At 43.7% G+C, this 16,084-nt stretch overlaps 1 protein-coding gene across 3 annotated transcripts in view; it reads left to right on the forward strand.

The window, feature by feature from the left end:
* Positions 1 to 9,634, forward strand: part of LOC106600542 (zinc finger protein 704) — a 101,148-nt gene extending 91,514 nt beyond the window's left edge. For 2 of the 3 annotated variants that reach the window (XM_014191968.2, XM_045714898.1), the window contains 4 exons: positions 730 to 1,015; positions 2,143 to 2,265; positions 2,729 to 2,856; positions 2,959 to 9,634. In XM_014191968.2, the coding sequence (XP_014047443.1) occupies positions 730 to 1,015; positions 2,143 to 2,265; positions 2,729 to 2,856; positions 2,959 to 3,070 (649 nt within the window). In that variant the 3' untranslated portion in view covers positions 3,071 to 9,634. The remainder of the gene's footprint in view (positions 1 to 729; positions 1,016 to 2,142; positions 2,266 to 2,728; positions 2,857 to 2,958) is intronic. The other variant, XM_014191969.2, reaches the window with a different exon arrangement.
* The last annotated feature ends 6,450 nt before the right edge of the window (positions 9,635 to 16,084 follow it).

Raw genomic sequence — 16,084 nt, forward strand, 5'->3', positions numbered from 1 at the left:
GAGCGTGATGGAGTGCTGCATCAGATGACCTGGCCTCTCCAATCACCTGATCTCAACCCAATTGAGATGGTTTGGGATGAGGTGGACCGCAGAGTGAAGGAAAAGCAGCCAACAAGTGCTCAGCATATGTGGGAACTCCTTCAAGACTGTTGGAAAAGAATTCCAGGTGAAGCTGGTTGATAGAATGCCAGGAATGTGCAAAGCTGTCATCAAAATATATTTTGATTTGTTTAACACTTTGTTTGGTTACGACATGATTCCATATGTGTTATTTCATAGTTTTGATGCCTTCTCTATTATTCTACAATGTAGAAAATAGTAAAAATAAAGAAAAACCCTTGAATGAGTAGGTGTGTTGAAACTTTTGACTGGTACTGTACATTCATGCTACACACACACACATTACAACTGCTGCTACCAGACTCGTATTATGATTTCTAAATAATGCACAATTCAAACACCCCTCAAATACTCCCTTCCCCAAAACACGTGGAAATAATGGACTATAAATTGTGCCTTTCTCTATTATACTTATGCTAAAATGTTTATTCTATTCTACTGAGCCAATTTCTTTATTTTCATATTATTATATTATTTCTTATTGATGTTGCATTATGGAGAAGGAACCTGCAAGTAAGCATTTCGTTGGACGGTGTATACCATGTGTATCCCGTACGTACGGCTGAATCTTAGAAGCTGCTTCACGTATGTCACCCTCCTATGGTGCAGGCGGAACTGTGACTCGGACTACAGTGACGGGGAGGAGGACTTCTACTACTCAGAGATCGAGGTCAACATGGACAGCCTATCAGAGGGCTTGTCCAGCCTCACGCCCACCTCCCCCACCACTACCGGCCCTCCCCCCATCTTCCCCCCTTTCTCCCACGCCGCCTTTGTTCCCCGCTCTGAGCCCGCCCATATCGTCATGAGGGGACCGCAGGGTCATGCCCCCAGTCTGCTCAGCCAATCAGCTCCCTCCACGCTCTGCCATATCCGTACTGACCACGCCTACCAGGTAAGAACAGTCAGACACACACGTGCACCCACATCCACCTTATTCTCCAATGGCTATGGTACTCTCTGTTGCTATAGAGACTCCAGTAGTTTCATGTACTGTAGCTGTCCTCTACTGCATGACAGATAATGTTTTGGTTCCCCTGGTCTGTGTGTGTTTAGTTCATTATGTCCATGAAACTGAGTTGAACACAGGCTTAAAGCTGCACATGACATGGCACGTCAGATCAATAGATTTCTTTAGGTGAGGCCTTCTCTATTTTACTCCATTTTCCATAGTATCTATCGCCCTTTTCTTTCATTATCATTCTTTGTCGCTCAACCTCCCTCTACCTCCACTCGTTCACTTCTTCTCTAATCATCTCTCCTCACCTCCCTCTCTCATCTCTCTCTCCCTCCCTCTCTCATCTCCCCTCACCTCCCTCTACCTCCACTCGTTCACTTCTTCTCTAATCATCGCTCCTCACCTCCATCTCATCTCTCTCTCTCTCCCCTCACCTCACCTCCCTCTCTCATCTCCCCTCACCTCCCTCTACCTCCACTCGTTCACTTCTTCTCTAATCATCTCTCCTCACCTCCCTCTCTCATCTCTCCCTCCCTCTCTCATCTCCCCTCACCTCCCTCTACCTCTACTCATTCACTTCTTCTCTAATCATCTCTCCTCACCTCCCTCCCTCTCTCATCTCTCCTCACCTCCCTCTTTCATCTCTCTCTCCCTTTCCCTCTCTCTCCCCCTCACCTCCCTCTACCTCCACTCGTTCACTTCTTCTCTAATCATCTCTCCTCACCTCCCTCTCTCATTTCTCCCTCCCTCTCTCATCTCCCCTCACCTCCCTCTACCTCCACTCGTTCACTTCTTCTCTAATCATCTCCTCACCTCCCTCTCTCATCTCCCCTCACCTCCCTCTACCTCCACTCGTTCACTTCTTCTCTAATCATCTCTCCTCACCTCCCTCTCTCTCCCCCCTCACCTCCCTCTACCTCCACTCATTCACTTCTTCTCTAATCATCCCCCCTCACCTCCCTCTCTCATCTCGCCCTCCCTCCCTCTCTCACTCTCTCTCCTCTTTCTCTCTCTCTCCCTTCTCATCTCTGTCTCTCACCGTGGTGCGGTACTGTGTTTTCCAGGCCACTGCTCCTGTGAGTATTCCTGTGTGTTCGGAGCAGGCTGATGGGAATGAAGGGATTGGGAATAGGGATGGGATCAGTGTGTCCTGGCAGTCCCCTCCTGTCATTTTTAAAGGCTTAACGGTGAGCAGGCTGCTTTCTCTCCCTCTCTTTCTGCATCCTCATATCTCTCTCTTTTATCACTACCCCATCTCTCAACTCTCTACTCTCTACTCCCTACCTCCTACCACCCCCAACTAACCTCTTTTTCAATTTCTCTTTTCCCCTTTCATTCTAGCCCATCTCTCTCCTCCTTCTACTCTACCTCTCTCTGCCTCTACCTCCCAGCCCTGGAGTGTTGTCTACTATGTACACATATTGTCTTTAGTGCTGAACTAGAATCAGTTCAGCCCTAACATAGCCAGAGTGAAGAATAACACGGTCTGAGAGGTGACACTGATCTAGATCCGTAGTTACGTAGACTTCTTTCTGGTCATGTCACATGGTCAGGAAAATCTCAGCGCATTAGGTGTAACCCTTAATGATGGACTGTCATGCTATGATTGGTTGGTGTTGAATGCCCTTTGACCTGTGGTTACCCCTGCAGGGGCCGTTGACTCACATCCGCACGGTGAGCTTCGGGGAGAAGAGACAGCCAGCCCCTCACACACACACCACCATCTGCAAGACACCCCCCTTTACAGCCCCCCTGCCCAAACCAGCACCAGGAACCAGGTACACAGTATGTGTGTTGACCCTTGCTGTGTGAGTGTGTTTATCAACTTCATGGTATTGTAGTGTAAAGTCTAACTGTGTGCCATCGTATTGGTTGCTAAGGAAACCCCGTGGAGAGGCCAAAAAGTGCCGGAAAGTGTATGGCATGGAGAAGAGGGACATGTGGTGCACAGCCTGCCGCTGGAAAAAAGCCTGTCAGCGATTCACTGACTGAACCTCAGTACATCACTGGGATGGACTCTTCCTCTGCCAGCGCTTCAATGAGGTGTCATCTTCCACTGAGGAGATGTGGGGGTTTCTCCGTGATGAAGCCCCTCAGAGCACGCACTGCTTCCTCCTGACCAGCAGGGGTCTCTCTGCTCGCTTCTCCTAGTCCTCAGACAGCTGAACTCACTAACTGATGAAAAAGGCAAAAAAGAAAAATTATTTTGGCTTTGGAATAATTGTTTTTCTTTCTAATGATGAGACTTTTTAGGTAATCAAAAAAAGAAAAATATTATTCAAAACCTTTTCGATTTGTTTTGTATTTTCTAATTTTGTCTGCCTTCACTGTAGGGGAGTGGTTGAAGATTTCAGATAAGCTTTTTGGTATTATGTACTCTCAACTTATTGTTTTTTACTGGTCCGAGTATCACGGAAGCTACTGTGCTTGAGTTTATAAGATCCTGATACCGCTCTCTTGTCAGCATCTTTCAATGCATCTCTGTTAATGTTTTATAACTAAAATCAGATTAACTTCGGGGCTTTTATTTGAATGGATCGTTTTCGATTTTCAACTGTCACTCTTTTGAAATGGGCAGTAAGTCTACCAAAGGAAAAACTAATCAGAATATCTATCCATTCGCTCAGAATTTAGATGCTGCTTATTGAGACGCTCGTCATATCCAAGTGTTATGGAATAACACATCTCATGCTCTTATGGGAATTCAACTCAGAAACTCTAATCACTTTGTTTGGGAAGTAAATCATCCATAGCTACTCATAAGATTCTTGCTTTTTCAAGATATCTATTTCCCTTTCTTCCTTTCTATACCTCTGATATGCATCTTTCAGAAACAACACATCTTTCAACAGATCACTGTAAACTTTGTAACTAGAGTGTTTCTTCTCATTTCTTACATGTGTTTTCAGCGATCAGTTGCCAATGCAACTAGTAGTTGCAAAGTGTAATCACCAGGGTTTGGAAAGTCTTGTCTTGCTTTGATTAATCAGCTCTGTTGTTGATAACAGTTATCAGCAACAACATTAAGCTCTGCTGTAGCACTGCTGGCTACTCAGAGCTCTAGAGTTCATTTTCTGGGTATCATCATAGACAAAGAATACAATCTCATTCTAGTTCTCTAGTCAGTCCTTCTCAACCCTCACTCCCAGTTACAGCTTTTAACTGGTATCTAATGGCGTTGAAATCAACATTATTTGCTTCCCATGAATTGTACCTGGATTCCTGATCAGACATGAGAGCAGATATAGATGTATATTTTTAAACAGATGTATTTTTCTACTCTAGCTAATGTTTTGATTGTTGCCAGCTCTTTGAATGTAGTCTCTACAGGCTCTCTCTCTTTCTGCTCCCAACACTGACTACTAGCCATTACACAAGTTACATCAGCAGGATGCACACACAAACAGGACTCTAAATTAACGGGTGCTCCCAATTTATAAAAAGTTAGGAGCACCACATAAAAAGTTAGGAGCACCAGATGATATATATTGTTTAACTGATTGAGATGCAGCCTATATTGGGCCTATATTAATTCTAGCTACTTTTGAAGCATATGCTGTGCCCCAGAAATGAACACTGTTTAGATAGTTTATAATAAAAGCTCAAATGTTGATACAAATATCTGTCATTGAAATTACGTGGAATGTTAGGTTTCTACATTGTGTAAAATCACTATTTTCCTATTGAGATGCATTACATTGAACATTGTACACTGTCTCTAAGCACGTCAGGTTTGTGATGAGGACATGCAAGAAATCTGACAATCATTCAGTGCTACGATCATTGATGTCCTGAAGAAGCTATCCTTTTTCCTTTCTGTGCCCCTAAATGTTTGGATATACTGGTAAAGTTACCAGGTTGTTAGCTAACTAGCCAATGAGGTAACATGACTGAACAAAGTGTAAACAAATGGTCAAGGGCCCGCGAGTAGTTTTCGAATGGCCCACGAAGTGGTTTATTAACGTAAATTGCGGTCCTGTCGATAGGCTATAGAAAGAAAGAAAACTGCGCTGATAATATGGGCCAGATCTTTTTAACTGGGGTAGAACAAGCTATTTTGTCTGGAGTAATGGTTCTACCATGACGCTAACGACTAGGGGACTCGGAATCAACAGTACTGCGAAGCCGGATCATTACAACAATTATTATTCAGGATACTTTTTTTTATAGGAGCACAGTACACCCCCCCCCCCAAAAAAAAAATCCAGGTCGCACAGCAAAATGTTTATGGGCGCACTTTAGAGCCCTACGCACACTCACGCACGTGCACATCCTGAAGTGCCACCTGGCCTCTTACCTCAGCTCACCTTGAACTTGTTTCGACGGCCACAGTCAGTGGCAGTGTTGGATAGCATCAAAACTACTGCAGGCAACTGCCTGCCGACTGACTGATCTACAAATCACCTTCCATCATAAATAACGACTCATTATTATTTGTAGATCAGTCAGTCACAATTTACCCATGATATATTGCGTCTTTTGTCCTATCGAACACAGCCTATGACTTTCCAGTCTTTGGCTGTTTTACACGTCTGTTGTCATGTTAACACATGCGCTCTCAGCTGTCACACATTCTAATTGACATGACGTCGGTAGAAGGCCATTCTAAGACGGCTGGCCGTGACTGTTATGTCTTGCTATTTTTTGGGTACAACAAACAAACAATCTAACCAACTGGATTGTTTTTAGGGCTCTATTCATCCATATCACTGAATCGTTACAGATTGCGTAATGGTAATTTCCGATTTAGCCGACATATGCAGCGTTTGAGTGAATGCAATCTCTGTTAACAGGGAATGTTGCCTTTAAATTTTAATTACACTGTCACGCTGAACTTTCCCGATACGTATTTAATAGAGCCCCGTACATGCCATGTCAGTCTTTTCCTTGATAACCATTACCAACAAATAGGGTCATGTTTGTTGGCTAGTAACCTTGCTGTCAGGCATTCTGTCAGAGAGAGAAGCCGTGTCTTACAGAACCTCACTGGTCAGAGTGGAGAGTAGGCTGGTAATTAATGGTCAGAAACTTCACTAAGTGCCAATGAAAATAACATTACGAGGAAAAATGATGTACCTAAAGAAATTGCACTAACTTGCACTGTACAAAGACATGTTTTTATACATGGAGATTTTATATACACAGATTTTGAAGTGAAATTTAATTTGAGGTTGTTTTATTTTGGGTCATCACTGATGGTGTTGAAATGGGGTTTCAGGGATGGGGCTTGGATTCCCCCATAAGAACGTTCTGAACCTGTATGTCTAGTTCTCTCTGTGTGTGGTGTACACAGCCCAATGGGGCCCACAATGTTGTCTGGAATAGTGTGGTACTGGATACAGTCTTAGAAAAAAAGGCTTCCAAAAGGGTTATTCGGCTGTCCCCATAGGAGAACCCTGTTGGGTTCCAGGTAGAACACTTTTTGTTTTCTAGTAGAACCCTTTTGAGTTCCATGTAGTCTCTGTGGAAAGGGTTCTACATGGAACCCAAAATGGTTTTACCTGGAACCAAAAGGGTTCTACATGGAACCAATAAGGGTTCTTCAAAGGATTCTCCTATGGGACGAAGAACCATTTGGTTCTAGATAGCACCTTTTCTGTTAAGAGTGTAGTACAGCACGGTACTTTGTGAGTAAGGGTTTCCCCGCAACCTGTTTATTGTGTATAGGCACCAAGATGACCCCTGAAGTCACATCTCAGGCAGTCTGCCCTAACGTGGTAATATTTTGCTGGTCCAGCATTATCAATGGTTGCTAGTTGTCGTCTTCAGAACAGATCAATCATGGTGTTTCAACGACATGGGGCTTCCTACACAGCCTACTCATACACTGCTTTCAAAAACATTTTGTTTAGTCTTCCTTTATATAAATGGCAAGTGGCTTTTTCAAATTTTATTGAGATGAGAGAGAAGAGATTTTATTTCCGGACTGACTCCTATTTTGGACTCCTGTCTGATTTTGATTTGAAGTGAGCACTTAAACACACCCGCTCAGCTCTCTCTCAATCCATCCCCCAGCCAAAGCACCTGACACTTCTCCACCAATCGACTGGCAGCAGATTGACCAGTCATACTTTTGATTTGCATCAGACCAATCAAGTCCATTGTTCTCAATTTCAGTCACATCCCTATCCCTGCCACAAACCTGCATATATTTTTTTATTGCACTAAATTGGCCTTATGGGTCACTGGCCAGGGCTAATGCAAAGGGAACACTATTTAACTGTTACCTGCCAGCAGCATACCACCCTGCATCCCACTGCTGGCTTTCCTCTGAAGCTAAGCAGGGTTGGTCCTGGATGGGAGACCAGATGCTTCTGGAAGTGGTGTTGGAGGGCCAGTAGGAAGCACTCTTTCCTCTGGTGTAAAAAATATATATTTATCCTAGGGCAGTGATTGGGGACATTGCCCTGTGTAGGTGCTGTCTTTCAGATGGGAAGTTAAACGGGTGTCCTGACTCTCTGTGGTCACTAAAGATCCCATGTCACTTATCATAAGAGTAGTGGTGTTAACTCTGGTGTCCTGGCTAAATTCCCCATCTGGCCCTCATACCATCATGGCCACCTAATCATCCCCAGCTTCCAGTTGGCTCATTCATCCCGATGTAACTATTCCCCAGGTTGTTGCTGTAAATGAGAATGTTTTTAGGAGACCTGAGGCTTTGGAAGGATTTGGTGTGTTTGGAGAACTGGGGCTTTATGATAGGTGTTGAAAGAGGAAGTGGGTCAAGCAGTGACGATTATTAGATATGGATTTGTAGTTTCAGGGCTTTCCTGTACATATGCAACGTAAAGAGAACCGTGATGCTATTTTCATGCTGTTGTTTTTCTGTTATACAAAAAGGAAACTTTCTAAGGTACAATTGCTCAGAATATTTTTTTCTTCATATTTTTTAAAGGGCAATTGAGAAGCTATAGTGAATATAACATGTACGTACTTGTATATTGCATTTTAGGGGAAAAGGGGAGAAAAAACTTTGATGAATTTTAAACCTACAAAAAGAAAAGCTTGTTTTCTTTCTTGTTGTAATGCTGGCTAGTTTCTACTGCCTGTAGAGAACTGTTAGTGCACTCTGACTTCAGTATCGAAAAACATTTAACATACACACTAACAGTTGACCTATCACTTGTGTATCATATCTATACCACAACCATGCAGTATTGCTTCACCTTCTTACATTGTGCAATGATATGCTTTAATTGGAACAAGAACTAACTTGACCTTTTGATTACCTTTCTTTGAGCCACCTGTGTGTGATCTATTACGAATGCATTTATTGGCATGTAGGCGTTTATTTAGGCAGTTATAATGAGTCCTTGGCTTTATGAATGCTTATAGTGGTCCATATACTGCACTCTTCCCACTTAGTGTAATGCATATAATGAATATGTTTATGAAGGGGTAATGCATTTGTTAAGGTGGTCATAAGGAACCATGAGCTGTTGTGAATGCTTATGACAAGTCGTATAATACACTATGGAGTGATCGACTGTGCTATAAATGCAGTCATAATGATTTGTACACGATTCATAAAATCTGCTACCTACCTTTTCTGTCTCCCTTCCTGCCAAATATGGATTTATCGGAATACATGTTGTTGTTATTATCTTTTGTGGTAATGTTGTATGTAATGAGGAAGTGTGTTACCCAGAGAAATAGAATTCTAGTTCCATGGTTTTACCTTTGAGGATTCTGTTTCCATTCCAACAGGCCGCTTGCCTCGGTGTCTGTCTGTTCCGTACCTGTACATTTCCCTGTCATAACTTCAGTGACTTCCTCTCTATCTCCTACTCTATTTCTCTCCATTAAATGTTCTATTTTTTCCTGTCTCTTTCTCTTTCAAAATGTACTGTAGTCCCAAGTCATTACCCAGTATATTAAGCTAACCAAGCCCTTGAAATATGTTCTGTGATTCTATTCTTTGTTTGCTTTTTGAATGTCGATGTTGTTGAGTCCAGCCCAACAGCTCAGCAGCAGCAAAGCCAATGGATCTCCATCAAAATGTAATTCATCTTCATCGCCATGGCAGCTCCGCTCAACTCTGTGCTTCTTCTTCTATCGTACTCGTAAACGACACACCTATTTGATCTGTTTGTCTTTCTGTCACCGTTTTACCTGTCTTTGATCTGTTTGTCTTTCTGTCACGGTTTTACCTGTCTTTGATCTGTTTGTCTTTCTGTCACCGTTTTACCTGTCTTTGATCTGTTTGTCTTTCTGTCACCGTTTTACCTGTCTTTGATCCGTTTGTCTTTCTGTCACCGTTTTACCTGTCTTTGATCTGTCTAAATGTTTTTCTCCTGCTGTGCCATGTCTTTACTGAGCCTTATTGTTGGCTGGAGTGAAACTGACCTTATTTTTGTTTCTTTATTATCTTGTTCATGTTGATTGATTGATGTTCTCTCATTATGTGTGGTGCAGAAGAGTGATTTGTTTTATTGCTCATGTCTGTCTGTGACATGTCCTCGAGTGGATGGATGACTTGATGTCATGAAGATGATGTTGAAAATAAGGCAGGTGATGTAAATGTGATAGAGAGAAAATAAACACGAATGGAATATGTATTCTGTCTCTCTTTCTTCTGTGTGTGTGTGTGTGTTTTCGTCATAGGCAAAATTGCTCCCACCCCCCATATTCAGAACAGGTGGATTCGTCCCCCTCAATTTCTTAAAAATAAAAATACATATTTAAAAAATGTATATTGATTGGGGGCCCCTGGAGTTTGGGGCCCCCCAGATAGCATATGCAAGTTTCATAAGCACTGGTAAAATGTGTTGAATTGCAGTAAATTTGCTTTTAACTGTCAAAAAACGAATCTCAGCCTCATGGCCAGAATGGAGGTAGGTGCCCCAAGATGCATTAGTCCGACCCTATTCAGACGCACTGCGATCCTTGGTGCCCCCCATTCTCATTGGGTCAAAGCGCTGTCAATCTAGCTCAGATTGAACAACAAAAGAGGGTGCATTCCTTCTGGTTTTCCCGTTGGCTGGCATTTTACAGTATTATAATGATTATATATAAAAAACATCTGGACTAGGTATAAAGTAGGCAAACTCCAGCTAAATGATGCTGTGGCGCTAGCTAGCTAACTAACATCAGCAGACAAACTAAAAGGTTCGTTTGCATTTTCCAGTTATATAAATGGTTTGTTTATGTTTGTATTGGAACAAAACAACCTTATTTTGGCTTGTGACGAGGTAAGAAAAAGGAAAGTTTTGACTGGATAATTTGAACGAATCATCATCAATGTTTTTTTTTTCCTGCCACAGTGGACTGAAAATGACAGCTGCGTTCTTAGTTCCACTACAAATTGGTGTTTATTACATACACAGACAGGTACTAAACCAAAGATTCTGATCTGTTTTAAGCAATTTAACATTTACATCATTTAGCAGACGCTCTTATCCAGAGCGACTTACAAATTGGTGCAATCACCTTATGATATCCAGTGGAACAACCACTTTACAATAGTACATCTATCTTTTTTGGGGGCGGGAGGGTTAGAAGGATTACTTAATCCTATCCCAGTTATTCCTTAAAGAGGTGGGGTTTCAGGTGTCTCTGGAAAGTGGTGATTAACTCCGCTGTCCTGGCGTCGTGAGGGAGCTTGTTCCACCATTGGGGTGCCAGAGCAGTGAACAGTTTTGACTGGGCTGAGCGGGAACTGTGCTTCCGCAGAGGTAGGGAGGCGAGCAGGCCAGAGGTGGATGAACGCAGTGCCCTTCTTTGGGTGTAGGGACTGATCAGCGCCTGGAGTGACGGAGGTGCCGTTCCCCTCACAGCTCCGTAGGCAAGCACCATGGTCTTGTAGCAGATGCGAGCTTCAACTGGAAGCCAGTGGAGTGTGCGGAGGAGTGGGGTGACGTGAGAGAACTTGGGAAGGTTGAATACCAGACGGGCTGCGGCGTTCTGGATGAGTTGTAGGGGTTTAATGGCACAGGCAGGGAGGAGCCCCACCAACAGCGAGTTGCAGTAATTCAGACGGGAGATGACAAGTGCCTGGATTAGGACCTGCGCCGCTTCCTGTGTAAGGCAGGGTCGTACTCTGCGAATGTTGTAGAGCATGAACCTACAGGATCGGGTCACCGCCTTGATGTTAGCGGAGAACGACAGGGTGTTGTCCAGGGTCACGCCAAGGCTCTTAGCACTCTGGGAGGAGGACAATGGAGTTGTCAACCGTGATGGCGAGATCATGGAACGGGCTGTCCTTCTCCGGGAGGAAGAGCAGCTCAGTCTTGCCAAGGTTCAGCTTGAGGTGGTGATCCGTCATCCACACTGATATGTCTGCCAGACATGCAGAGATGCGATTCGCCACCTGGTTATCAGAAGGGGGAAAGGAGAAGATTAATTGTGTGTCGTCTGCGTAGCAATGATAGGAGAAACCATGTGAGGATATGACAGAGCCAAGTGACTTGGTCTATAGCGAGAATAGGAGAGGGCCTAGAACTGAGCCCTGGGGGACACCAGTGGTGAGAGCACGTGGTGCGGAGACGGATTCTCGCCACGCCACCTGGTAGGAGCGACCTGTCAGGTAGGACGCGATCCAAGTGAGCCGCGCCGTAGATGCCCAACTCGGAGAGGGTGGAGAGGAGGATCTGATGGTTCACAGTATCAAAGGCAGCAGATAGGTCTAGAAGGATGAGAGCAGAGGAGAGAGAGTTAGCTTTAGCAGTGCGGAGAGCCTCCGTGACACAGAGAAGAGCGGTCTCAGTTGAATGACCAGTCTTGAAACCTGACTGATTTGGATCAAGAAGGTCATTCTGAGAGAGATAGCAAGAGAGCTGGCCAAGGACGGCACGCTCAAGAGTTTGAGAGAAAAGAAAGAAGGGATACTGGTCTGTAGTTGTTGACATCGGAGGGATTGAGTGTAGGTTTTTTGAGAAGGGGTGCAACTCTCGCTCTCTTGAAGACGGAAGGGACGTAGCCAGCGGTCAAGGATGAGTTGATGAGCGAGGTGAGGTAAGGGAGAAGGTCTCCGGAAATGGTCTGGAGAAGAGAGGAGGGGATAGGGTCAAGCGGGCAGGTTGTTGGGCGGCCGGCCGTCACAAGTCGCAAGATTTCATCTGGAGAGAGAGGGGAGAAAGAGGTCAAAGCATAGGGTAGGGCAATGTGAGCAGGACCAGCGGTGTCGTTTGACTTAACAAACGAGGATCGGATGTCGTCAACCTTCTTTTCAAAATGGTTGATGAAGTCATCCGGAGAGAGGGAGGGGGGGGGATTCAGGAGGGAGGAGAAGGTGGCAAAGAGCTTCCTAGGGTTAAATGCAGATGCATGGAATTTAGAGTAGTAGAAAGTGGCTTTAGCAGCAGAAACAGAGGAAGAAAATGTAGAGAGGTGGGAGTGAAAAGATGCCAGGTCCGCAGGGAGGCTAGTTTTCCTCCATTTCCACTCGGCTGCCCGGAGCCCTATTCTGTGAGCTCGCAATGAGTCGTCAAGCCACGGAGCAGGAGGGGAGGACCGAGCCGGCCGGGAGGATAGGGGACATAGGGAGTCAAAGGATGCAGAAAGGGAGAAGAGGAGAGTTGAGGAGGCAGAATCAGGAGATTGGTTGGAGAAGGATGGAGCAGAGGCAAGAGATGATAAGATGGTAGAGGAGAGAGTAGCAGGAGAGAGAGAGCGAAGGTTGAGGGGCAGAGTGAGTAGTGTTGGAGGAGAGCGAGAGGGAAAAGGATACAAGGTAGTGGTCGGAGACTTGGAGGGGAGTTGCAGTGAGATTAGTAGAAGAACAGTATCTAGTAAAGATGAGTGAGTAGGGGGGGACGGTGAGAGGGTGAGGTCGAAAGAGGAGAGGAGTGGAAAGAAGGAGGCTGAGAGAAATTAGTCAAAGGTAAACGTAGGGAGGTTAAAGTCACCCAGAATTGTGAGGGGTGAGCCATCCTCAGGAAAGCAACTTATCAAGGCGTCAAGCCCATTGAACTCTCCAAGGGAACCTGGAGGGCGATAAATGATAAGGATGTTAAGCTTGAATGGGCTAATGACTGTGACAGCATGGAATTCAAAGGAGGAGATAGACAGATGGGTCAGGGGAGAAAGAGAGAATGTCCACTTGGGAGAGATGAGGATTCCAGTGCCACCACCCCACTGACCAGATGCTCTCGGGGTATGCGAGAACACGTGGTCAGACGAGGAGAGAGCAGTAGGAGTAGCAGTGTTTTCTGTGGAAGTCCATGTTTCCGTCAGCGCCAAGAAGTCGAGGGACTGGAGGGTAGCATAGGCTGAGATGAACTCTGCCTTGTTGGCCGCAGACCGGCAGTTCCAGAGGCTGCCGGAGACCTGGAATTCGACGTGGGTCGTGCGCGCTGGGACCACCAGGTTAGAGTGGCAGCGGCCATGCGGTGTGAAGCGTTTGTGTGGCCTGTGCAGAGAGGAGAGAACAGGGATAGACAGACACATAGTTGACAGGCTACGCTAATGCAAAGGAGATTGGAATGAAAATTAACCTCTATGGGTGCACTCCATCAACAGCAGGTGCATTTCAAGAGCGGCAAATTTGAATCCAAATAAATGTCAAAATTCAAATTTTTCAAACATACAACTATTTTACACCCTTTGAGAGATAAACATCTCCTTAACCTCTTGGGGCTAGGTGGGACGCTAGCGTGCCACCCGTGGTGCACTCCATCAACAGCAGGTGCATTTCAAGAGCGGCAAATTTGAATCCAAATAAATGTCAAAATTCAAATTTTTCAAAAATACAACTATTTTACACCATTTGAAAGATAAACATCTCCTTAATCTAACCACGTTTTACGATTTCAAAAAGGTTTTACGGCGAAAGCATAAATTTAGAGTATGTTAGGACAGTACATTTACAAGAGTTGTGTGTAATGTTTTGTCAAGTCAAAGACAGGGTCACCAAAACCATAAAACCAGCTAAAATGATGCACTAACCTTTTACAATCTCCATCAGATGACACTCCTAGGACATTATGTTAGACAATGCATGCATTTTTAGTTCTATCAAGTTCATATTTATATCCAAAAACAGCGTTTTACTATGGCATTGATGTTGAGGAAATCGTTTCCCTCCAATAACCGGCAGTCAAGTCAGCGTCACAAATTAAATAATTAAAATTAGAAAACATTGGTAAAATATTATATTGTCATTTAAAGAATTATAGATTTACATCTCTTGAACGCAATCAACTTGCCAGATTTAAAAATAACCTTACTGGGAAATCACACTTTGCAATAATCTGAGCACTGCGCCCAGAAAAATACGCGTTGCGATACAGACTAGACGTCATGTTGGGGAGATCTAAAATCGAAAATACTATGTAAATAATCCATTACCTTTGATTCTCTTCATCAGATGTCACTTCCAGGTATCACAGGTCCATAACGAATGTAGTTTTGTTCAAAAAAGCTCATCATTTATGTCCAAAAATCTCCGTCTCGTTAGCACATGATGTAAGCCAGCCGGACTTCTCGTCATGAACGAGGGGAAAAAATATATTTCTGTTCGTTCAAACATGTCAAACGTTGTATAGCATAAATCATTAGGGCCTTTTTTAACCAGAACATGAATAATATTCAAGGTGGACGAATGCATACTCTTTTATAACGTATTGGAACGAGGGTACCCAAGATGAACTCGCGCGCAAGGTGTCTAATGGGCCATCATCGTTCCATGGCTCTTGTTCGGTCAGATCTCCCTCCAGAAGACTCAAAACACTTTGTAAAGGCTGGTGACATCTAGTGGAAGCAATAGGAAGTGCCAAAATATTCCTAAACCCCTGTGTTTTTCAATGGGATAGGTTTAAAGTCAATACAACACATCAGGTATCCACTTCCTGTCAGAAAATGTCTCAGGGTTTTGCCTGCCAAATGAGTTCTGTTATACTCACAGACACCATTCAAACAGTTTTGGAAACTTTAGAGTGTTTTCTATCCATATATAATAAGTATATGCATATTCTAGTTACTGGGTAGGATTAGTAACCAGATTAAATCGGGTACATTTTTTTTATCCAGACGTGCAAATGCTGCCCCCTAGACCCAACAGGTTAATCTAACCACGTTTTACGATTTCAAAAAGGTTTTACGGCGAAAGCATAAATTTAGAGTATGTTAGGACAGTACATTTACAAGAGTTGTGTGTAATGTTTTGTCAATTCAAAGACAGGGTCACCAAAACCATAAAACCAGCTAAAATGATGCACTAAGCTTTTACAATCTCCATCAGATGACACTCCTAGGACATTACGTTAGACAATGCATGCATTTTTAGTTCTATCAAGTTCATATTTATATCCAAAAACAGCGTTTTACTATGGCATTGATGTTGAGGAAATCGTTTCCCTCCAATAACCGGCAGTCAAGTCAGCACCACAAATTAAATAATTAAAATTAGAAAACATTGGTAAAATATTATATTGTCATTTAAAGAATTATAGATTTACATCTCTTGAACGCAATCAACTTGCCAGATTTAAAAATAACCTTACTGGGAAATCACACTTTGCAATAATCTGAGCACTGCGCCCAGAAAAATACGCGTTGCGATACAGACTAGCCGTCATGTTGGGGAGATCTAAAATCGAAAATACTATGTAAATAATCCATTACCTTTGATTCTCTTCATCAGATGTCACTTCCAGGTATCACAGGTCCATAACGAATGTAGTTTTGTTCAAAAAAGCTCATCATTTATGTCCAAAAATCTCCGTCTTGTTAGCACATGATCTAAGCCCGCCGGACTTCACTTCATGAACGAGGGGAAAAAATATATTTACGTTCGTTCAAACATGTCAAACGTTGTATAGCATAAATCATTAGGGCCTTTTTAACCAGAACATGAATAATATTCAAGGTGGACGAATGCATTCTCTTTTATAACGTATTGGAACGAGGGTACCCAACATGAACTCGCGCGCCAGGTGTCTAATGGGCCATCATCGTTCCATGGCTCTTGTTCGGTCAGATCTCCCTCCAGAAGACTCAAAACACTTTGTAAAGGCTGGTGACATCTAGTGGAAGCAATAGGAAGTGCCAAAATATTCCTCAGCCCCT

Source organism: Salmo salar, chromosome ssa03, assembly GCF_905237065.1.
Source record: "Salmo salar chromosome ssa03, Ssal_v3.1, whole genome shotgun sequence".
In the NCBI taxonomy this organism is placed as follows: Eukaryota; Metazoa; Chordata; class Actinopteri; order Salmoniformes; family Salmonidae; genus Salmo; species Salmo salar.